Source organism: Sardina pilchardus, chromosome 22, assembly GCF_963854185.1.
Source record: "Sardina pilchardus chromosome 22, fSarPil1.1, whole genome shotgun sequence".
Classification (NCBI taxonomy): Eukaryota; Metazoa; Chordata; class Actinopteri; order Clupeiformes; family Clupeidae; genus Sardina; species Sardina pilchardus.
In genome coordinates, this window is record NC_085015.1 from 11,360,584 (window position 1) to 11,383,492 (window position 22,909).

At 42.0% G+C, this 22,909-nt stretch overlaps 5 protein-coding genes across 6 annotated transcripts in view; all 5 read left to right on the forward strand.

The window, feature by feature from the left end:
* Window positions 1–1,731, forward strand: part of rnf213b (ring finger protein 213b) — a 38,763-nt gene extending 37,032 nt beyond the window's left edge. Inside the window, exon 63 of the mRNA XM_062526971.1 lies at window positions 272–1,731. Within this exon, the coding sequence (XP_062382955.1) occupies window positions 272–407 (136 nt within the window). The 3' untranslated portion in view covers window positions 408–1,731. The remainder of the gene's footprint in view (window positions 1–271) is intronic.
* A 1,330-nt stretch (window positions 1,732–3,061) lies between these two features.
* LOC134070202 (uncharacterized) lies at window positions 3,062–5,053 on the forward strand. Its single transcript, XM_062526468.1, has 2 exons — window positions 3,062–3,556; window positions 4,066–5,053. The coding sequence occupies exons 1-2, from the start codon at window positions 3,143–3,145 to the stop codon at window positions 4,633–4,635; spliced, it is 984 nt and encodes a 327-aa protein (XP_062382452.1). The 5' UTR covers window positions 3,062–3,142; the 3' UTR covers window positions 4,636–5,053.
* A 2,732-nt stretch (window positions 5,054–7,785) lies between these two features.
* On the forward strand, window positions 7,786–10,109 carry LOC134070203 (uncharacterized). The gene is made up of 2 exons (XM_062526469.1): window positions 7,786–8,225; window positions 9,328–10,109. Exons 1-2 carry the CDS (start codon window positions 7,830–7,832, stop codon window positions 9,895–9,897), a joined length of 966 nt encoding a protein of 321 aa, XP_062382453.1. The 5' UTR covers window positions 7,786–7,829; the 3' UTR covers window positions 9,898–10,109.
* A 4,789-nt stretch (window positions 10,110–14,898) lies between these two features.
* On the forward strand, window positions 14,899–18,241 carry LOC134070036 (uncharacterized). Of its 2 annotated transcripts, none has more exons than XM_062526225.1 (3): window positions 14,899–15,524; window positions 15,994–16,898; window positions 17,228–18,241. In XM_062526225.1, exons 2-3 carry the CDS (start codon window positions 16,044–16,046, stop codon window positions 17,813–17,815), a joined length of 1,443 nt encoding a protein of 480 aa, XP_062382209.1. In that variant the 5' UTR covers window positions 14,899–15,524; window positions 15,994–16,043; the 3' UTR covers window positions 17,816–18,241. The 2 variants fall into 2 exon arrangements, with proteins under 2 accessions (XP_062382209.1, XP_062382208.1); XM_062526224.1 differs by having other exon boundaries at window positions 14,899–15,086.
* A 3,929-nt stretch (window positions 18,242–22,170) lies between these two features.
* Window positions 22,171–22,909, forward strand: part of cep131 (centrosomal protein 131) — a 33,667-nt gene continuing 32,928 nt past the window's right edge. Inside the window, exon 1 of the mRNA XM_062526020.1 lies at window positions 22,171–22,306. The gene's annotated coding sequence lies outside the window, so the exon portion shown is untranslated. The remainder of the gene's footprint in view (window positions 22,307–22,909) is intronic.

Below are 22,909 nucleotides of genomic sequence, written 5' to 3' on the forward strand. Positions count from 1 at the left end.
AAATATGCAGTGGTCTCTCATTTTTTTTTCCAGAGCTGTATATTAACTACATGCTGATATATTCAATCCCAACTTGCATTGGCCACCCACTGAGGAAGCAGCTGAGAGTTGAAAGTGCAAAGGAATGTGTGTGCTGAAAATAGTGGACTAGAATATTAACTGTTGCTTCACTGCTCTTCTCCTCTCCTCTTTGTCTCCCTTTCTCTCTTTCTCTCTCCCTCTCTCTCTCTCTCTCTCTCTCTCTCTCTCTCTCTCTCTCTCTCCCTCTCAGCATCAGATCCACCCTGGAGAACCACTTGGACCAGAAGGGCATGTCCCCCCCACCTGAACTCGATGATCTGCCAGAGGAGTTGACTATGGCCAAAGCAGCTGAGATCTGGAAATTTACCGTGGCCTTCAAAACATGACCATCTCTGGTCTGACTGTTTAACTGATCTAAATTAGTTTTTTTTATTATTGTTGTTTTTACAAATTTGTGTACTGATTGTGTTTTGAGCAGCAGATCCTTTGTTGTTCCTTTCCCAGCTGTTCCTGGCATCACCTATGTGCCACATTCTCTGAATTTACACTGATTTTATCTCCCTCAACAATGGAATTCTCTTCTCTGATTGGCTGATGGGGTGGCCATTAACTTCGTATAACCTGCTACCCTTGAAGTAGTTCCCGTATCACACTTGAATATTAATTCGCCAAACTCGTTGCGAAGTTTAAATGAACTGTCATGTTACATCCAAGCTGAAATACCGACGTGCAGAACCATAGTAACATTGTAGCATATGACGGAGGTGGATTGTACAGTAGCTAGTTGGATGCCATGTACGTAGGCTATAAAAGTAGCGATTTTTCAAAGTTAAAGTTAATCAGAATCCTGGGATATGCCCGCTTGACAACGGGAGAGATAGAACTAACGACTGGCTTTTGGCCGTAGCAACCAGCCATTTAGAACTAACGACTGGCTTTTGGCCATAGCAACCATCCATTTAGAACTAGTAACGGCAGTTTTGTCCTGCAAGTAGAAAGTTGATATGTGGCGGAAAGTAGTCCCACAGTCAAGACAGTTTTAGCGATGTTAACGGACGCAACGGTGGAATAAAACTATGTTCTAAATATACAGGTTATGAATACAAACGGGAGATAAGCGGGATAACGGCCTTCGAGGTCGACCGGTTCGATGGAAATAATGGCACGGCGGAGGTAACTCCGTCTCCGTGCTTCGCACGTCGCCGGAGTTCTAGACCTCCACCTAGCCATTATTTCCATCGAACCGGTCACCTCGTCGGCCGTTATCCCTTACATATTGCACGTGCATTAACCGTAGGCCTACCTGTAACGATCACATGGAGGGATGGACAATTTTTCTCCTTGCGCTGGTCTCTTTTTAATCTTTTGAATGTGTGGTTTATCTACCTGATATATGGGATTTCAAGACCATGAATTTTGTAAATACAAATTCTTTGCACTTTTGGGATATACATAGTAATGTATAACAACAACATATAGGTGTAACTTAAAATTATTCCTTTGCACAGACTCTATGGCATACTGTGAATGAGCTTTAATATGTTTATCTTTGATAATATATGACCAACTTGATAGTAATAGGTGATAGTGCCTTATTTCTTTTTGGAAATTCTTCCAAATCATTCTTTAAAAGTAACAGTGCACATTCCTTTTTCATGTAGTCCAGGGCAATTTGAAGGTGTTTGTGTAAATAAAAACATATCAGTCTTACATTTGAATGTCCTTTTTGCATCTCTACCTCTAAACCTAATCCTACAACCATACAAAGTAGTGATTGAAGTAGCCTACAAAGTACTTATGAGTTATTTAAGCACACTGTACAGTACCTGAGGACAACATCACTTACACCAAACAAACCCACAGATGATACAGACCATCTGCACGCTGTACAGACTACTCTCCATGCTCTTGGATACAGAATCCACTGTAGAGAGTAGCCTACATTTTGGTGAAGTGTCTTGCTTTCCCGTGGTGGACATTGGCCAGCTGGTTAATCACACACACACACACACACACACATTGTCATATTCAGTCATTACAATCACACACACACACACACACACACACACTGTCATATTCAGTCATTACAATCACACTCACACACACACACACGCACACTGTCATATTCAGTCATTACAATCACACACACACACACACACACACACACTGTCATATTCAGTCATTACAATCACACTCACACACACGCACAGACACACACACACACACACACACACACACACACACACACACTGTCATATTCAGTCATTACAATCACATACACACACACATACACTGTCATATTCAGTCATTACAATCACATACACACACACACACACACACACACACACGCACAGACACACACACACACACACGCACAGACACACACACACACACACACTGTCATATTCAGTCATTACAATCACATACACACACACACACACACACACAGTGTCATATTCAGTCATTACAAAAGTATGCTCTTCCCCTCTTTCTTCCTTCTTCCTTTAGAGAATGACCTGGATGAGCATGTGATTATTAGACTGTACCATTCATTCCTGATCTTCCATAACATAAACTACAGGTAAGAGTTAATGTTAGTCTTTCAGCACCCCAAACATAGACCTTGGGCTCGGAGGTCTCCAGAGAGCTTAACCCCAAGTACTAATATAAATATAAATATAAATGCTTATGCTTCAGTCTGCTGTCTAGTTTCATAATATCTGGTTGCTTTCGTTTCTAGTAAATTATCATCCAGGGTTTTTGACCAATACCAAAGGTATGTTGTACTAACCTTTAACACTGTTTGTTGCTACCCCCTTCAAATTAGTGACCGTGTCTGTGTTTCTGTGCATGACAACATGAACTGATAACATTAACTGTGTGTGTGTGTGTGTGTGTGTGTGTGTGTGTGTGTGTGTGTGTGTGTGTGTGTGTGTGTGATTACAGGTGTGTGTGTGTGTGTGTGTGTGTGTGTGTGTGTGTGTGTGTGTGTGTGTGTGTGTGTGTGTGTGTGTGTGTGTGTGTGCGTGTCTGTGGTGAGTATTTAAGCTTCAACTCTTCGCAGCTGTCCTCACTCTGCTCTGACCTAAGAGACAACATCATCATCATCATCATCATCATCATGAAACTCATTGGCCTGCTGCTGCTGCTGGGTCTTGCCTCAGTGGTGGAGGGAGAGGTGGTCGTATCTTTTCTTTCCTCTTGTCCAGACTTTTTTATCAAGGACCAGAATGACAATCCCGTTACTCCAACTGTACTGTCCCCGGAGTCGAGGTACAAACAGATTTGCCAGAAGTACAAAGGCAAAAGGAGTTCCCTAAATCAAGACTGGTCGCTGATGAGAACGAACCGTTCTACATTATTTCAGCTATTTGATACTCACTCTCACACGGACACTGACAAGAGCAACAAATCTACAGGCTATCGATATGCTACCCTCTACGACAACGACAACAGAATTCCGGTATACTCTGCCTACCTGTACACGGACTATGCCCTCACCAACAGAACGACTCCTTGGATGATTGAGCCTCAGGTGGGTTTGCTGTTACGTTATTTGGAATATAAATATACTGTAGACATTTGTAATCACTCGTTAGGCATTGTTTATAAGACCTTTAAGAAAAAAAAACAAAAAAATGTTTGTCATTAGATGGTGCAAGTGTGTGTGTGTGTGTGTGTGTGTACTTTAGTTAATGCAAATTAACAAAAGTACAAACAGAGAAACATGGTACAAATAAAAAAAAAACGCACTTCATGAAATGAATGTTTTGCATCGTTTCTCTATCTGCAGCGCATTTCATGAAGATGCATTTGCCTTTGTGTCTTTTTTTTTTTCATTTGTACCACAATTCTCTGTTTGTACTTTTGTTAATTTGCATCGTTTAGTATTTGAAACTGCTTTCTCTAACTGAGCGCGTTTGGCCCTTCTCGGCCACCGTAGAAATCTGTGCGAGGAGGACAGTTCCACTCTAAAAAAAAAAAAAAAAATCTCCCTTATTTGATTCTCTTCTGCCCTCCTGTGTCTCCAATCTGAAACTGCAGCTTGATGGCCACTCACAAGAGGAAATGACCACCGAAGAGAATGTGGATGGACAATTGGGCACGAATCAGGCTTTGAATGGGGATTACTTGTACAGAGACAAAGGTTACGAGAGGGGACACCTGTACCCCCGTTGCCAAAACTGTGATCAAGACCAGGTGGAATCTACTTTCACCCTCACCAACGCTGCTCCACAGACAGCCCAAGATAGCAAACGGTGGTATGACCAGGTGGAGAAGAAAATAGCTCAGAGAATGTCAGATAAGTGTAGCGAAAGAACAGCCTTTGTTGTGACTGGGGTCGTTCCAGGAGGCAAATATTTAGGAAGGTTTAGTTTTTTATTTATGAATGACCACGGAGTGGTAGTAGCCAGTCACTTCTGGTCAGCTTTCTGCTGTAAAGACAAGTACGACCAGAACACGTTGATATCAGAGGGCTACATCTTAGAAATGAAAGGGGATGGGAGTGCAGAGGCTGTGAATCAAACTCTAAATCAACTGAATCATGATCTTGCAATTAAGTACAGCTCCTCCAACTTTCAGGTGTTTGGGTCAATCCAAGGCTGTTCTTAAAGTCCAGACCCCTAGCGCGCGCACACACACACACACACACACACACACACACACACACACACACACGTGCAGTAGCCTGAAAGTTGTTGGTTCAATTCCCGGCTTCCACCATTGTGCCCTTGAGCAAGGCACTTAACCCCAAGTTGCTCCGGGGACAAAGTAATCCTTTGTAATAGTTCACATATTGTAAGTCACTTTGAACAAAAAAGTGTCTGCTAATTATGATGTCATGTAATGTAATGTAGCACACACACACACACACACACACACACACACACACACACACACACACACACACACACACACACACACACACACCTGTAGGTGATTATAACACTTCTCTAATCACAATGTGTGATTTGTATAGAATTATATATGACCTGTGTACGATTTTAATAAAAGTGTTCTAACTAAGTGAGATTGTGTGTGTTAGTTCTGTAATGTGTTAGAGTGTTTCTCTCTCTCTCTCTCTCTGCATCTGTTTGTGTCTTATTATGTAAACGTCCAGCTCCACATTGCCGAGACAGTAATGGAAAAGAAACTTTAGAACGTGTAAAACCATATCTATGGCTGTTTTCAGACACAACCTCCAAGTAGCCTATGCAGCCTATTTCGACGTTATGTTACGTCTGATGAAGACGTAACATAACGTCGAAACGTTAGTTCCTTGATGTTGGCACCTTAAATAAATATTTAAAAATTTAAACTCTGAGTTGCTCCGGTGAACCTCTTTTATCTCTAGCCTATGCAGAGCTTTGTCAATTGGAGGTCCGACCCTTAGGGTGATTCAGACATTATGCTAACCTGCAGACCTTTTGAATTGAAAGCCTTTATTGTCATTAGACACAGTACAATGACATTTAAAGAGCATCTCCTTAAAAGTGCACAGTTAACAAAATATAAAACACTATACAATAAAAACATATAAATACACAGTAAGAAACACAAACACAAATGACTGGTCCCAAAGGAATTTCATTGAAAGTGAACTCAGCTAGTAAATATGTTGCCATGCAACACCTACAACTGTCAAGTTCTATTTGTGTGGCGAACTATCTATTTATTTTATTAGCGGAAGCCACAAAACGCTAGCCAAGTCATTGCTAAAGACACATTGAGTTAAGTTTCTTTTCTCGTTTTGGCAAGTAGCCGTATAAGCGGGATAATGTATTGTCCGCCGGTAATTATCAGAAAATAAGTCCCTTCAGGACAAAGCAAAACCCGATAACCACCTGTAAAGCCATTCCTGTTTTGGGGGTCGTCTCACAGTTGACCCTCTAGCACACCTGTAGTAAATGTTGTTGACATCAAAGCAGATGAACCTGATTCACAACCACCTCTGTTACATAACTGGCCAGATCAATATCCCAGTGTGACTGGGATTGAGTGTGACTGATTTGATACTATGCCCTTAATTCTTTTGAGCAGTGTATTTCTCAGTGTTCAACAGTGTCTTTGTGTCGGCTGGTTTTGGTGAACAGTGCCCTGTATCATCTAGCCTACCAGAGGGAAGGAGGTTGGACAGTTTGTGACCAGGATGTGAGGAGTCTGTAGAGATTTTTGCTGCCCTTTTTCTGACCCTGGACCGGTGAAGGTTCTGGACGGAAGGGAGGTCAGCTCCAATGAGTATGAAGAAACACAGGACAGGGTGGATTTATCCTTTTATGTGCCAACACCTACTAAGAGATTTCCAATAGAAGTGACACAGAGGAGTTTTCAAGTTTTCTCTGCAGCCCTAATTGTCCGTTACAGTCTGGCCCTATCCCATTTGATGGATGACCCAAACCAGACAGTGATGCAGATGACAGATTGAATGATGGCTGAGTAGGAAGTGGTAAACCGCTCCTTAAGCAGATTAAACTTCCTTGGCTGTCTCAGGAAGAATAACCTCTGCTGGGCCTTATCCTGGATAGCGTCAATGTTGGGACACCATTTTAGGTCCTGTGAAATAGTTGATCCCAGGAGCACTAACGGAATCCACATTGGACAGTGTTGAGTCCACTGTCATCTCCACAGTCTTCTTGGGGTTAAGCTCCAGGTGGTTCTGACTGCACTACTGGACCAGCTGCTCCACCTCCTTCCTGTATGCGGAGTTATCACCATCCTGGATCAAAACAATGATAGTGGTGTCATCCACAAACTTCAGGAGTTTTACAGATGGGGTCTTTGAGGTGCAGTCATTAATGTAGAGGGAGAAGAGCAGCGGGGAAAGGACACCCCTTGTTGGGTGCCTGTAATGGTGGACTGGGTTTTGGATGAGATGCTCGCCAGTCTGACATGCTGCTGCCTGTCAGTCAGAAAGCTGATGATCCACTGACAGGTGGAGGCAGCCACTGATAACTACACATGCACAAGTGGCAACATGACAACATGAACTGTGTGTGTGTGTGTGTGTGTGTGTGTGTGTGTGTGTGTGTGTGTGTGGCAACATGACAACATGATCTGACAACATTATTGGTCACGAAAATACAGTGGGTGAAATATAGGCACACCACCAGGCCAGCACTAAACTCCAAGTGTGGTAAACAAAATCGGATATTTCAGGAGGTAAAAGCCCCGGAAAGAACCAAACTAGATTTTGTCCAAATCTATACTCCTATGGCTACTGAATGCTACTAAAATGTTATTTTGAGGTATTAAAAAACATGGTTGTTTTAGAATTTTCGAATGAAAGGGGCGATAATTGGTGTTGTTACAATAACTGTGAGTGTATATGTGAGAGAAACAGTCGTGTGTGTGTGTGTGTGTGTGTGTGTGTGTAGATCTGTCTGTCTGTCTGTCTGTTTGTTTGTATGTGCGTGGGTGTGTATGTTTCTGTGTGAGCGTGCATGCATATGTGTGCGAACATTGGTGGTTCACATGTACAAATGGTAAATTGCATCATGGGGCAAGTTTTCTGATGCCAGTTTTCACATTCCATACATAACCATACAGCTGTCGGCTGATACTGCCATAAGGGTTAATGGAGAAAAGTACTGTAAATGTGCTGGAAGTAGCCTGCACTTTAGACCAGCTTACTTTCGCAATATCTGGTGTGTGTGTGTGTGTGTGTGTGTGTGTGTGTGTGTGTGTGTGTGTGTGTGTGTTTGTCTGTGTGTCTGTGGTGAGTAGGCTTCATCTCTTAGCAGCTGTTCTCACTCTGCTCTGAATAGACAGACGGCATCATCATCATCATCATCATCATCATCATCATCATGAAACTGATAGGCTTGCTGTTGCTGCTGCTAGGTCTTGTCTCAGCGGTTGAGGGGGAGGTGGTCACGAATTTTAGTTCCTCCTGTCCAGACTTTTTTATCAAAGACCAGAAGAATAATGCCATTGCTCCAACTGTACTGTCCCCGGAGTCGAGGTACAAACAGATTTGCCAGAAATACAACGGCAAAAGGAGTAGCACAAAGTGTTCTACCAACGAACAAAAGTGTGCGAGAGAACTCTTCTCTCACACTGACACTGACAAGAGCAACAAATCTACAGGCTACCGATATGCTACCCTCTACGACACCGACAACAAAATTCCAGTATACTCTGCCTACCTGTACACAGGTTATGACTCCACAGAGAGAACGACTGTTTGGATGATTGAGCCTCAGGTGGGTGTGCTGTGTTTTCTAGTCACTTATTTGGAATAGAAATGTACTCTGGCCAGGTCTTTATGAGACCTATTTTTTTGTTTGTTTGTTTGTCATTGTAGATGGTGCAAATGTGTGTGTGTGTGTGTGTGTGTGTGTGTGTGTGTGTGTGTGTGTGTGTGTGTGTGCGTGCGTGCGTGCGTGCGTGCGTGCGTGCGTGCGTGCGTGCGTGCGTGCGTGCGTATGTGTGTTGTGTATGCTTTCTGTTCTGTGTTGTGTATGTGTGTGCATACACGCCAGGGCTGTAGTACTCGAGTCCGGACTCGGACTCAAACTCGAGTCCGTTTTTTTATGGTCTCGGACTTGTCTCGGACTCGCTGGTATTTGACTTGGACTTGTCTCGGTCTCGGCCACTGGTCTTGCCAAATATGGTTCTTGGTCTTGACCGAGTCCAGGCATCTTTATTATGTTATAATATTCAAGGGAAGTAGGAGTTCACTCTGTAATACTGGTCATTCTTGTCTTTGTCTGGAGTGAAGCTATTGTAATTTAGTTGCTCAAATGCTCAGTACTAGTACCTAGCAGTGGTAATAGTAGTGGATTGGTGTTTGTATCAGTTGTAACGTAAGTTATCACCTTATATCATTCTGTTTTCTTTAAATTAGATTACATAACGTATTACATTATAATAACTTAATATTATATTAAGGAATGGTTATACTTACAAATCCTGGGTGGGTATTTAGATCAGCAAAATGAATAATAACCCAAAATTATTGGGTATTATCTTTATACTGTCATGCATGCAACTTGTTTTTTTCTGTCCTGGACTCGGTCTTGACTCGGACTCGAGTCTTTTGGACTCGGTCTGTCTTGGACTTGAACCTCTTTGGACTCGGTCTTGACTTGGTCTCGACCGGTCCTGGTCTTGGACTTGTCTTGGACTCGACAAAGGTGGTCTTGACTACAGCCCTAATACACGCCATACAAAAATCACTGTGGGATGTGCATATGTGCATGTGAAATCTGTGCTAAGATGACATTTTCAGAGAGAGTGTACACGAAAATGTCTCCCTTATTTGACTCTCTTCTGCCCTCCTGTGTCTCCAATCTGAAACTGCAGCTTGATGGCCACTCACAAGAGGAAATGACCAGAGAAGAAAATGCAGGTGGACAAGTGGGCTTGAAACAGGCTGTGAATGAGGACCTTATAAACGCAGGTTATGTACCTCTGTACCCCCGTTGCCTAAACTGTGATCAAGACCAGGCGGAATCCACTCTCACTCTCACCAACGCTGCTCCACTGACAGACTCAGATAGCAAACGGTGGTATGACCAGGTGGAGAAGAAAATAGCTCAGAGAATGTCAGATAAGTGTAGCGAAAGAACAGCCCATGTTGTGTCCGGGGTCGTTCCAGGGCCCAGCTGTGATTGGTGTGATGATTTTTTTTCTTTACATTACTTTGGATATAATCTTAGAGCAAGAGTAGCCAGTCACTTCTGGTCAGCTTTCTGCTGTAAAGACAGGTACAACCAGAATAGGTTGATATCAGAGGGCTACATCTTAGAAATGAAAGGGCGTGGGAGCGCAGAGGCTGTGAATCAAACTCTAAATCATCTGAATCGTGATCTTGCAAAGAAGTACAGCTCCTCCAACTTTCAGGTGTTTGGGTCAATCCAAGGCTGTTCTTAAAGTCCAGACCCCTAATACACACACACACACACACACACACACACACACACACACACACACACACACACACACACACACCTGTAATCAGAGGCACACACCTGTAATTGATCATATCTCTCACCACAATGCTCATGGAAACACTGTGACAGTGACACTAATTATACATGTGTGACCTTTAAATAATATAATTTTAATAAAACTATTCTAACTAAGTGAGATTGTGTGTGTTAATGTGTGTGTGTGTGTGTGTGTCTCTCTCTCTCTCTCTCTCTCTCTCTGCGCCTGTTTGTGTCTAATTATGTTTGTATTGGCTTGTATTTGGACCTGCAGCCAAATGAGCTGAATGTTTTGTTTTTATTGCCACACAGCACAGCATTATATTTTCTTGTGAGTCTGCAATCATTGAGAGAATCGTTTTACTCCTTTCTCCATTGCTCATTGCTGATTGCTATAGGCTATTTACATGTATGTCTCTTCCTTTGAATACAGTATCATCCTAACGCCAACAATGCACACAGATCTGAGCTGAAAGCCAAGTTTTACAAAATATATCACACATAATTATAGGCTATCACTTATACTTAACACCCCGAGTTAAAAGGCCTTGATATGTCTAGATAGCCTTGATACAGTATGTCTAATTTCCTTTGTAGCACCACTGATTGGACTTTTGTTTTCTTTCTTTTCATATTATTACAGTGCATGAAAATGCACTGTACTGTTCTTCCTAGGCTTCTTCAACTTTTTATTATTCTTCTTCTAACGCACGCAATTCAGCTTGAACCGTTTAACGTACAAACTTCATTCAAACTTTGTTGCGTAGGTCTTGCTTATGCCATGTGTGCTTTGTATTTTTCAACTTTGTAACTTTTATACTTTTTAAACTATTAGTTAAAAACTATTACAATTTCCCCCATAGACTTAACATTGCTCATTATGACATCACGGCAGCAATTAGAATGTTACCCCAGCTGGTCAGCCACCTGGGCACCAACTGTCAGTTTCTCTCAGGCTTTACAATCTCTCTGAAGACTACATATTCTGTTCCCCTGTATCCTCTGCGCACAACAGTATCAAAATAAGTCCTCCTAATTCCATTCAACTTTATATCCATTCATCTTCTTCAAACCATTCACTCATCCACCCATTCTAAACAGTCTGCCTATCAACATCAATTAGACGCTCTACATTCAACTTTTAAACAATCTACTCTGTCTCAGGCTGGCTCTCTTAAGACTAGCCAGTTAAATTGATTACACCTGTATCTGTATCCACTACTCTCAGTAGAGAGCTGTGTGTCTCCATTCTACAAGAATATAAGGCACATTCCATCCAACATTTTATCCATTCATCTTCTTCAGACCATTCACTCATCCACCCATTAAACTGTCTATCAACATCTATTAAACAATCTATCAACATCCATTAAACTCTCTGTCTATCAACATTAATTAGACTATCTACATTCAACTTTTAAATTATTTACTCTGTCTCAGGCTTTAAGAGTACTCTGACTAGCCAGTTAAATTGATTACACCTGTGTCAACTACTCTCAGAGAGCTGTATCAGTGTCTCTCTTAACAAGAATATAAGGCACATTCCATCCAACCTTCTATCCATTCATCTTCTTCAGACCATTCACTCATCCACCCATTAAACTGTCAATCAATATCTATTAAACAATCTGCCTATCAACATTAATTAGACTATCTACATACAACTTTTAAAGTATTTACTGTGGGTCCCTCTCAAGCAGCGTTTATATGTCCTCCCTCGCTCCTCGATCCTCAATGATCTACATAAAGAAAGATAGAAGAAGGGCTAGACTATCCCATTGTTGCCGCTCCATCATTCTTTATGTAGATCAGTGAGGAGCGAGAGAGGACGCGTGAACGCTATATGAGAGGCACCTTCTGTCTCAGGCTTTAAGCATACAATCTCATTAAGACTACAGATCCTGTTTCACTACGTCCTCTGTCCACAACTGTTTCAAAATAAAGGTCCTCACTGCAATAATACACTATTAAATCATTTAACCATTGAAACTACTCAACTATTGAACTGTTCAACCATTCCAACTGTCAGTTATCATCCACTATGCCTCCAGTCAACTACATGAAACCTCCATGTACCTAGCAACCAACATAGCAACCATTAAAATTAAGTGTTTATGACCGTTTCCATAGCAACCAACATGATTATACTGCAGTAACTTCTTGTTTGCTGATAGTGGCCACCATGGATACCCTAGCAACAAATGTTTCAAAATAAAAGTCCTCACTAGCAAGTTAGCATAGTTAGCATTGTTAGCATAGTTAGCATTTTTAGTATAACTGCAAAAAATCATCAACTAAGTTAGCTAATCAACCTGGTTAGCATTGTTAGCAAATTTAGCATTGTTAGCATAGTTAGCATTTTTAGCATTACTGCTAGAAATCATCGGTTAAGTTAGCTAATCAACCTGGTTAGCATTGTTAGTAAAGTTAGCATTGCTAGCATAATAAGCATTTTAGCGTAACTGCTAGAAATCATTAGCTAAGTTAGCTAATCAACATTTTAACATGAATAGAAATCATTAGTTAAGTTAGAACTGGAACGTTTCATCTTTAAAACGTCTACCTTCACACTATCAACTCTCTGTAAACTATGCAACCACCATGTTTACCCTAGCTACACCTTAGTAACCATATCTACATTATCTATCTATTTTTGCATTTTCATGCACTGGTAATTCCTTGGAATTGCATTTCTAGTTTTATTTGTTGTATCTCACTTGGGGTATTTGATCGGTTAGTAAACACATGTGGCTGTATACTTGTTAGGTGCTCAATAAAAATAAATAGGCTACATCTAAAAGTCATCAGTCACATGTTTTCATGGGGATTACAGCCTTGACCCGGGGCTTCATATGGCACGCGCCTTTCTGCTTGGCACAAACAAAGAGAACGTCAGGAAAACCTCTAGCCTAGAAATCTAGACGCACCCTAGTGGCAAAATAGTTTGGCTTGCCAGGCTAGAGAACCTCCACTCTCGAGAAACATTCTGAACTGCTTGCAGTTCCTAGTCTGGTTCCACGTGAGGGTGCTCGCTAGTAAGTGCAGAATGAATGGAGGTTTATGGAGCTGTACCCCTAAAATTCTGCTTTCCTCAGGATGTAATTTTTTGTCTAGAAATTGGAATGTGGCGTTCGAAAGGGGGGAGACTAAGAAAATACACACTGCTGAGAATTATATTTTTAAGTCACTCATTTGTTCTTAAAAGCCTTTCAAACGTGTCAATGATGTCATTCATTAGCAGAATTCTAGGGTGTTTTAGGCACGACCCAACCTGTAGGAAATCAAAAGGCCATAGGGTAGAGTGGGGGGAAATGCCCCCCTTAAGGAAAATGTGGCATTACTGTGAAAACAAAAGCTAAATGTGTTCTGAATTATTATCATGGTTATACGTGGCAATGACATTCATTATAACCAACTAAACTGCCTAGACTTTATATTTCATTAGATTTTTAACAAAAATAAAATGTAGGCTATACAAAGGGGGCCCACCCTCATGGGTGGGGTAAAATGCCCCCTCCTAAAAAAACTATTTGCGTCATACATTAATAGCCAAATCAACAGACAAGCTGTTAAGCAATAAATTAATTGTAAGATACTATATCTAATTCATAGATTAGGTTTACCAGCAGGCTGCAGCCAAATTGCACCTTACCTTAGCCTACCTAACATAGCCTACACTCCTTAACTGACTACAGAAAATTACTACATTTTACTATGAGATCAGTCTTCCTTCAACTACGTCGCGAGCGTAAACTTCATAGTGGATATATGTGTGTCCCCGTAGTCAAAGGGATGCAGAGCAACAGTACAAAATATAACTTGATTATGCATCGAGTGATTATTATGGGAGAAACAGGCGGGGGGCGTTCTCCCTCACTCTCGTTCTTTGAACCCTCAACCTATAATCCATATTGACCTTTCAAAAACTTCCATCGGTACTTTGGGGTTAACTGTAACCATTTTTGAGGCCGTTTAAAACGTGCATCAAATCACACAATTTGGTCGTTTTGGGTGTCGTAGCGTGTAATAAAGGTCGTCAACAATCAAATTGACTACTTTTAAAATTAATTTGAAGAGTTTAAGAGGAGAGTTCATGGTTTTCTTCTAGCTTGGGTAAGCAGCAGGAGGATAGAATTTAGCAATTGCTGCCAACATAGGCTAGCCTACTGTCAAAAACATCCTTGTGTGCGGATGACGGTCTGATTCAAGCAGGAGGGTAGAATTTGGCGAATTTGGCGGCAGCTGCTGCCAAAATACTGTGGGGGAAAAACATCCTTGCGGTTTTGACACCACATAATAAACTCAACAAGGTAGCCCAGGTGCTGGCGAGCCGTACCTCTGCGGACCTGGTTTCTCCACACTATACTTTTGCCCCGGCCGCAATCGCTGCCAATCCTTCTTCTCCTCCTCTTCAGATGAAGAAATAAAAAAGAACGAGTCGATTTGACAATTACAACTTTTCTTACAATCCCTCCAACAGGCCACCGCCAACAAGACAGGCTCAGCAGCCTCATACAACTGTAGCCTACTGTGTTGCTACGGGACCCGACGTCAGCGGATAGGCTACTATGAGCGCGATTGGCAAGACAACTAGAAATTCTTCTTTTAAACTCTTAAAACGAATGAAAAAAGTAGTCAGTTTGATCGTCGACAACCTTTATTACAACCCACGACACCCAAAACGACCACATTGTGTGATTTGGTGCGTTTTCAACAGCCTCAGAAAATGGTTACAGTTAACCCCAAAGTACCCTTCCATCAAATATTCGATTTCTCAACGACAATCAGGTGAAAGGGACAAATGTAAAGGTCTAGCTCCATAGACCCCCGTTGTTTTGCACTTACTCGCGATCGCCCCCAGCGGAACTACAACAAATTGCAGGTATTCTGGAGTAAATAGGGAGTGAACTGTCTCTCCATAACGGGACACAACTAAAGGCGGCAGGCTATAACACTGTGGCTTGTCAGGAAGAGCATAATGTTGTATTTAGACAACGTGACTTTAATAAATAGATATGAATAACACATCAACATAGATTAATCAGTTGATTTGCTAACTCCCAAATTAGGCTACAGTTAAAGAGTCATTGTTTTTTCGCTGCATCTTGCTGTCAAGGTGGTCGCGACAGGAAGGTAGGCTTAAAACGCACACTTTGTAAAGTTTTTATAACCTTTTGAAACAGTTACAATGTTTGCAATACATCCATTTGTTGAGAACCTCACCACACTACCACAAAAGTTTCATTGGACATTGTCAGTAGGCTAGAGTAGGCCTAGTGAAAAAAATAATTTGTTTTTGACGTGTGTCTTTGTCTTTTGCACTTTGGACAATTTGGTGTTAACGCAAACGATTGTCTTGCTCAAAAACTGTACCGATTATTTACGCTCTCAAACAACTGTTTGAAACGAGACTGAAATTGAAAGCGTTATTCAGTTTCGATTCCACCTTAAATATTGCAATCTACTACCGCCAGGGAGCAGTGTTGACCTAATTTCGGAGATGGCAGGCTTTCGCTAGCCAAGCAGCAGCAGACGATCAGGCACTCCTCACTCCTCAAAGACTTATAAGAGGTTTTTCCCCTGGTGACTCCATTATCGAATCCTAATCGAATTATGAATGTATCTTACAACAATCAATAGATATTTCACTTCTGTGTGTGTGTGTGTGTGTGTGTGTGTGTGTGTGTGTGTGTGTGTGTGCAAAGTGGCGCATTGACCTTGGCCTCAGAGGTCCCCTCAGGGATGTATTAAATCAGCTGTCTGTTTTGACTTTGTACTATAATGACTTTGGTGCAATATTGCCATAACAATCGTACAGCTACGGTCTTGGCTGATACGGCCACGTAAGGGTTAATGAAAAAAGTAAATGTGCTGCAAGTATAGCCTGCACTTTAGTCCACCGCTTACTTTCACAATATGCTTTCAGTTCCTGTAAATTATCATCACCTGGGTTTTTGACCTGTGTGTGTGTGTCTGTTTGTGTGTGTGTGTGTGTGTGTGTGTGTGTGTGTGTGTGTGTGTGTGTGTGGTGAGTATTTAGGCTTCATCTCTTAGCAGCTGTTCTCACTCTGCTCTGGCCTGACAGACATCATGGCCATCATCATGAAACTCATTGGCCTGCTGCTGCTGGGTCTTGCCTCAGTGGTGGAGGGAGAGGTGGTCAAACATTTTAGTTCCTCTTGTCCAGAGTTCTTTATCAAGAACCAGAATAACAATCCCGTCATTCCAACTGTACCCCTACCATCCGACGTCTCGAGGTACAAACAGATTTGCCAGAAGTACACCAGCAAAAGGGGTAGCGCACAGCCACATTGGGTGCCGGTAAAAGGCACATGCACAAGCAACGAGAAAGAGTGTACGCCAGTAGACGAACTACTTAGCTTCTTGTCTGAGTTGGACCAGAATTACAATCCCGTTACTCCAATTGCACTGCTCCACGACATCCCGAATGATCAGTTTTGCCAGAAGTACAACAGCAAAAGGAGCAGCGCAAAGGCACAGGGCATATTAATTAAAGAGACACTCTCTAACAATAAGAAAGAGTGTGTGGCAGAAAAGGAGCTATCTAGGAGCTCCTGGTCCAGGAGCTGCACACGGCCACTGTGGTTGATGTCAAGAGAAACATGCTGTACCAATGAGAAAGACTGTGTGACAGAAGAAGTGGCCTGGCTACCTGCGAACCTTAAAACTGACCTGGAGAACGATGCTTTAAACCATGTGCGTGAGAGAGATGCGCGCTATGCTAACGAGAAAATGACTCGGAAAGACTTCGAGGTGTATGTGAGATACGGGGCTCACACGGACACTGACAAGAGCAACAAACTTACAGGCTACCGATACGCGACCCTCTACGACACCCACTACAGAATTCCGGTATACTCTGCCTACCTGTACACGGGCTATGCCCCCACCAAGAGAACAACTTCTTGGATGATTGAGCCTCAGGTGTGTTTGCTGTGTTTTCTGTTAGTCACTTATTTGGAATGGAAGTGTACTGTGGCCATTGTAATCATTAGACATTGTTTATGAGACCTTTTCTTTTTAAAATGTTGTTCTTTATTGTAGACAGTGCAAATGTGTGTTGTGTATGCTCTGTGTTCTGTGGTTTGCATAGTGTGTGAGTGCATACACGCCTTACAAAAATCACTGTGGAGTGTGGAGTGTGCATATGTGCATGTGAAATCTGTGCGAAGATGACAGAGTGCTAAACAAAAACAAATTCTTCCTTATTTGACTCTCTTCTGCCCTCCTGTGTCTCCAATTTGAAATTGCAGCTTGATGGATTCTCACAAGAGGAAATGACCAGAGAAGAAGATGCGGGTGGGCGAGTGGGCTTAAAGCAGGCTGTGAATAAGGACTTCACAAACACAGGTTACGAGAAGGGACACCTGTACCCCCGTTGTCAAAACTGTGATCAAGACCAGGCAGAATCCACTTTCACCCTCACCAACGCTGCTCCACAGACAGCCCAAGATAACAAACGGTGGTATAACCAGGTGGAGAAGAAAATAGCTCAGAGAATGTTAGAAAAGTGTAGCGAAAGAACAGCCCATGTTGTGACCGGGGTCGTTCCAGGGAACAGGAATCTTCTGCAAGATGATTTATCAATATTTTTTGACTTTGGACATCCTGGCTTTAATATTGATAGAGTGAGAGTAGCTAGTCACTTCTGGTCAGCCTTCTGTTGTAAAGACAGGTACAACCAGAACAGGTTGATATCAGAGGGCTACATCTTAGAAATGAAAGGGGATGGGAGCGCAGAGGCTGTGTATCAAACACTAAATAATCTTAATCGTGATCTTGCAATTAAGTACATCTCCTCCAGCTTTCAGGTGTTTGGGTCCATTCAAGGCTGTTCTTAAAGTCCAGATCCCTAATACACACGCACGCACACACAGCTAGCATGCAGTACAAGGATACAAGGATGTTTATTTGTCACATGCATATGATTACAAATGTAAAGAATGCAGTGAAATTGTCAGTTGCCTGAAAGGTTGGTTCAATTTCCGGCACTACCACGCACTTATACAATGGAATTGTGACAGTGTAATCCTTTGTAATATAGTTGACGTAAGTCATCTTGGACAAAAAAAAAGTGCTAAATGCAATGTGATGTAATGTAATGTTGCCCACACACACGCGCACACACACACACACACACACACACACACACACACACACACACACACACACACACACACACACACACACCTGTAGATGTTCATAAACACATCTCTACTCACAACGCTGCACTGTGACTTGTATAGAATTATATACTGTGACCTCGATATACCGTACAATTTTAATAAAAGTGTTCCAAGTGTTCTAACTAAGTGAGATTGCTTGTGTTATGTTTGTGTGTTTCTCTCTCTCTCTCTCTCTCTCTCTCTGTGTCTGTTTGTTTGTGTCTAATTATGTAAATGTCCAGCTCCACAGACACTTCCGAGACAGTAATGGAAAAGAACGACTTTAGAACGTGTAGAACCATATCTACAGTATAGCTGCTTTCAGACACAACCTCTGCAGTACATGCGGAGCTTTGTCAAACGGAGGTCTGACCCTTCAGGTGATTCAGACATTATCCTAACCTGCGGACCTTCCCAATTGAAAGCCTTTATTGTCATTAGACACAGTACAATGAGATTTAAAGAGCATCTCCTTAAAAGTGCACCAAAATATAAAAGACTGTACAATGAAAACATAAATCTACAGTAAGAAACACAAACACAAATGAATGTTCAGATAGGCCTATACGGCCCAACCGTTTAACATCTGCAGAGCAGCCGGACTTACACGAAGGTCTCTGAAAGCAGCTTATGTGTCCAACAACTTCAGACTGACTTTGCCCACTGACCCATCCAGCTAAGTTACACACCCAGTGAATGGATATCTGTACAATGATAATTGGGTTTATGAAAACGTTGGTTTAGTTTCAATATTCATTCCTTTGCAGTACTCCTGTAAGTGACCTAATGTGGCTAGCAGTCCCCCCCCCCCCCCCCCCCCCCTCCTCTGTGTGTGTGTGTGTGTGTGTGTGTGTGTGTGTGTGTGTCTGATCTTCCACAGGTGCTGGGGGAAAACAGTCTGCAGCACTGTGTGGCCACCTGGCAGTTCCTTACCTGTTGGAAATCAAGAAAGGACAGGTGTGTGTCTGTGTGTGTGTGTGTGTGTGTGTGTGTGTTTGTGTGTGTTTGTGTGTGTGTGAGAAAGAGAGAGAGAGAGAGAGTGTGTGTGTGTGTGTGTGTGTGTGTGTGTGTGTGTGTGTGTGTGTGTGTGTGTGTGTGTGTGTGTGTGTGTGTGAGGCTGCAGAGTCATTATGACGTAGTCATTACCTCACTCATTACAAAAGAAATGGATGCTACCTCCATAATAACACCAACCCCCTCTGGCATCCATAACAAAAGAGAGTGGGGTTGACATGAATGGCACACTTCCAACTGTGACAAGTGAGAAGAGAGAAGCCAGACTTCTGAAGGAGAAGGCATGAGTCATATACTCACCTATACAATGGGTATCGCCATAGTGCAAGAGCCTGTGTGTATTGATACAGCGTTGTATCAATTTAGGCCTTTGGACAATGGCAGACTGTCACTGTTTGCTGTAACAAATAGTTTGTTAATTGTTACAGTGTGAACTTTATCGACAATTTCTTTGCAATGTCAACGATTTGTCTGTTCCAAGGCTACAATAGTACATCTTTATTTTGTTGTTGTGATGTAGAAAACAAAGAGGAGATATATTTTAAACAACATGGATATTCTCTTGTTTGGACCACCCTGAGTTGGATGTCTTTAATGAGGCAATAGGAGGCCCTGACCCCCCATAGTCATATATCCAGTGAGGTCGATCAATGAAACGTGTCCCTTCATTGTCCTTCACATCTGTAGGTTTAGCAAAAAAGACACTCATCGATCCTGAAAGTTAACTGATGTTATTAGCCGCCATTTGGACTTTTTGACCTTTTACACTTGCTTTGTTGCTGTAGGAACTGAGGTATTATTGAGAGTCCCAGGGCAGTCATTTTAGAATCTCAACATTGAAGGTTCTAATTAAATAGCCTCAGGATATACACACATGATAGGTACAGTACGCTGTACCATCATGCACTACTTTCTAACTGTTATGTGTTCCACAGGATCCTTTCCAAAGCCTTACCTTGGAGTTAAAAGATTGAGGACTGGGGCGAGAATGTTCTAATGCCTGACTGAAATCAACTTCTTTACTCATTAACTCTTTGAGGTTTTCCTCCTGAAGACCAACACAGAATCAGATTCTTCAGAGCCTTATGCACCTCACTAGGAGTAAGACAGCGTCCATTCTGCCACCCATCTGATATAGTCCCAGTCTGTTGGTCCATTTAATAATGAATTAGCAATTCCTGTAGCTCAGCCATTTGGAGCTACGGTGAGAAGTGAAGGACACTCTGTGCCAAATTGGTTAACCGTAAACCAGTGCCCGACAGTGTAAAGGTGCTAGGGTTAGTTATCTTCAGCTAACGTTTTCATATCTAATGGCAGTTTTAATAGTCTTGAAGTGTCGCCTAATTTCCCACTATACAGCCTATCAAGAATGGTTGGAGTAGAAGTATTTATTTAACAGATGTCCTTAAGTGGAGGCACTCACACGTCAAATAAACACAAGCGCACAAAGAAACCTCAATCTGAAGTGTGTCGACCATAAAAACCTACACACATCTGAATGGGAATTGCTCTCACAATATCCCTTGTTATTAAAACAAAGGCATCACACGGGATGCCCACCACATCCCCCCCATGACTGTGGGTTTCAATCACAACAAAGTAGCCCTCCTCAAGTCGGCGGGCATATCGGGATTTAAGGTCCTTTGACTCGGGTGCTGTGCACTTTGACCCCTCCAGGCGACCATCTGTCAATCCCAGCTTGCACTGGTCACCCATTGAGGAAGCAGCTGGGGGGCTGAGAGTGAAAAGGAATGCGTGTGCTCAGAACAATGGACTCGAAAGCTAACTGTTGATGCACTGCTCCTCTCCTCTCCTTCTCTCTGCTCATCACTGCTCTCTCTCTCTCTCTCTCTCTCTCTCTCTCTCTCTCTCTCTCTCTCTCTCTGCCCCTTCGGTATGTTCACAGTATCAGATCCACCCTGGAGAACCATCTGGACCAGAAGGGTAGTATGTCACCCCCCATCCGAGCTGGATGCTCTACCAGAGCTGTGGGCTATATGGCCAAAGCAGCAGAGATCTGGTCGTTTGCAGTGGCATTATAAACATGACCATTTGTGGTTATGTGTGGATATGCGTGGCTGATCATGATGAAGCAGAATTTGTTTTTTTGTTTTTATTTACATATGCATGTCCATATTTTCTTCTGGACCTTTGTGTTTGAATTTTGTTTTGTTTGTTGCTGTCTCCCTCTTTGCATCACTTTTGAGTTACATAGATACAGTATAACTAATAGTAACATTAGGCTATTATATTCATTTTATTATTGTATTTGTGCTCTTTGCACAGACTCTTTCTCTCTCTTTCTCTCGCACCTTATATTGGCTAGCCTCCTTTTTTCAGTCCTATTACTATAGGCCTATCTTACTTGATGCAAAGATAAATACTAATGTATGATATCAAATAATCAAACGTTTTGAAATGCATATAATATGGCCTAATGTGATATGAGATGTGCCAAACACTTAATTTATTAATATTTATAAAAATTGATGACCAACTAAGTCAAAAATCATGATCAATCAAGTGACCAATTTGTCATGGAATGGCGGTGAATTCATCCGAGGAACTGAAACTTTTCTTTCATGGCAAACCTTGAATGAAGGTCTCACAGTGTAAATATTTTTTTTCCGCTTATGAACACATCAGCGCTGAGTGTCAATATTTCCTGTCCCTTCAATTCTGTTTCCAGAACTTTGTCATTCGATAGCCTACTAAAACAACTACCCAGTGAATGTAAAGGAATATGCTTAAAACCAACTGATTTGCCATGAATTATTACACTCTCATTTAGTAAGTAACATGTTACAACCCCCACTACCACGGATTAGTGAAAACATCTGCCGCTGTCTAGTCTGCCTACACACCCCCTTCGTGCAAAGTCAACCAAGCTTTCATGACAAACACTTTTCGGCAGCCAATCGGATCAGCTGTAGTGCTGTGGTAAAGGGATTTCGCCACCAATCACAGCTTACGGGGGGCGGAGTTCTTATGTTTTCTCGTTGCCTAAGAGAAGATGTTGTATTGTTGGTCCTCAACTGTCTGAAATCAGAAACGAAATTTTGCTCTGTGACTATTACATTGGGACTAACACAGGACTTTAAACACATCAGGAGGTTTATTCAACCTCTGGACGATCGGTCTGCGCATACTGTCGTGAGTTGTTCTGTTTTTGATTCTGCTACATTTGGGAAGGGGGTCCATCATTGGTCCGTAATGGGGGAAAGCAAGCAATTTCACTGAGTATGGATTCAAGATTTAGCAAGCTCTTACTGGACTTTCATCCAGCTACACAAGCAATTTGTCGTTTAGTTTGCTAGAACATGATTATGAATCAGATGTTTGCATTTTCCTCATATTTTGCTAGGATTGTCAACTAATAGACACCTTGTTAGGATAAATGTAGATATTTCTAATAACGCATCACTAATATCACTTGCTAAATCGCTAGCCAGAAAGCTAGCTAACAACACTGTTTATTGTGGTGTAGTGCTATTTGCTGATTGATGAAGCCTGTCTTGTCGACATAGCATACTGACGTTATGGTTAGGCTTCCGATCTTAAGTTTCAATGTAATTAATTGAACGGACGATAAGTTGTAATAACGGCAGCATTGGTAGGTCTGACAGGTCAGTGAACTCGACTACTGTAACATCAGTTTTCTCTTTGCTTGCTACTACTGTAACGTTATCAGCAACACTGTTGCGTTCTCCTGTTAAAGCAAGACTGGCTGTTGTTTTGTGGCCTCTTTTGTTACTA

Excerpts from the sequence above, each read along its gene's own strand:
- LOC134070202 (XM_062526468.1), top strand. The coding sequence starts at position 3,143 with ATGAAACTCATTGGCCTGCTGCTGCTGCTGGGTCTTGCCTCAGTGGTG. Across the intron at positions 3,557-4,065 it reads CTTGGATGATTGAGCCTCAG|CTTGATGGCCACTCACAAGA; the intron begins GTGGGTTTGCTG and ends CTGAAACTGCAG.
- LOC134070203 (XM_062526469.1), top strand. The coding sequence starts at position 7,830 with ATGAAACTGATAGGCTTGCTGTTGCTGCTGCTAGGTCTTGTCTCAGCG. Across the intron at positions 8,226-9,327 it reads TTTGGATGATTGAGCCTCAG|CTTGATGGCCACTCACAAGA; the intron begins GTGGGTGTGCTG and ends CTGAAACTGCAG.
- LOC134070036 (XM_062526225.1), top strand. The coding sequence starts at position 16,044 with ATGGCCATCATCATGAAACTCATTGGCCTGCTGCTGCTGGGTCTTGCC. Across the intron at positions 16,899-17,227 it reads CTTGGATGATTGAGCCTCAG|CTTGATGGATTCTCACAAGA; the intron begins GTGTGTTTGCTG and ends TTGAAATTGCAG.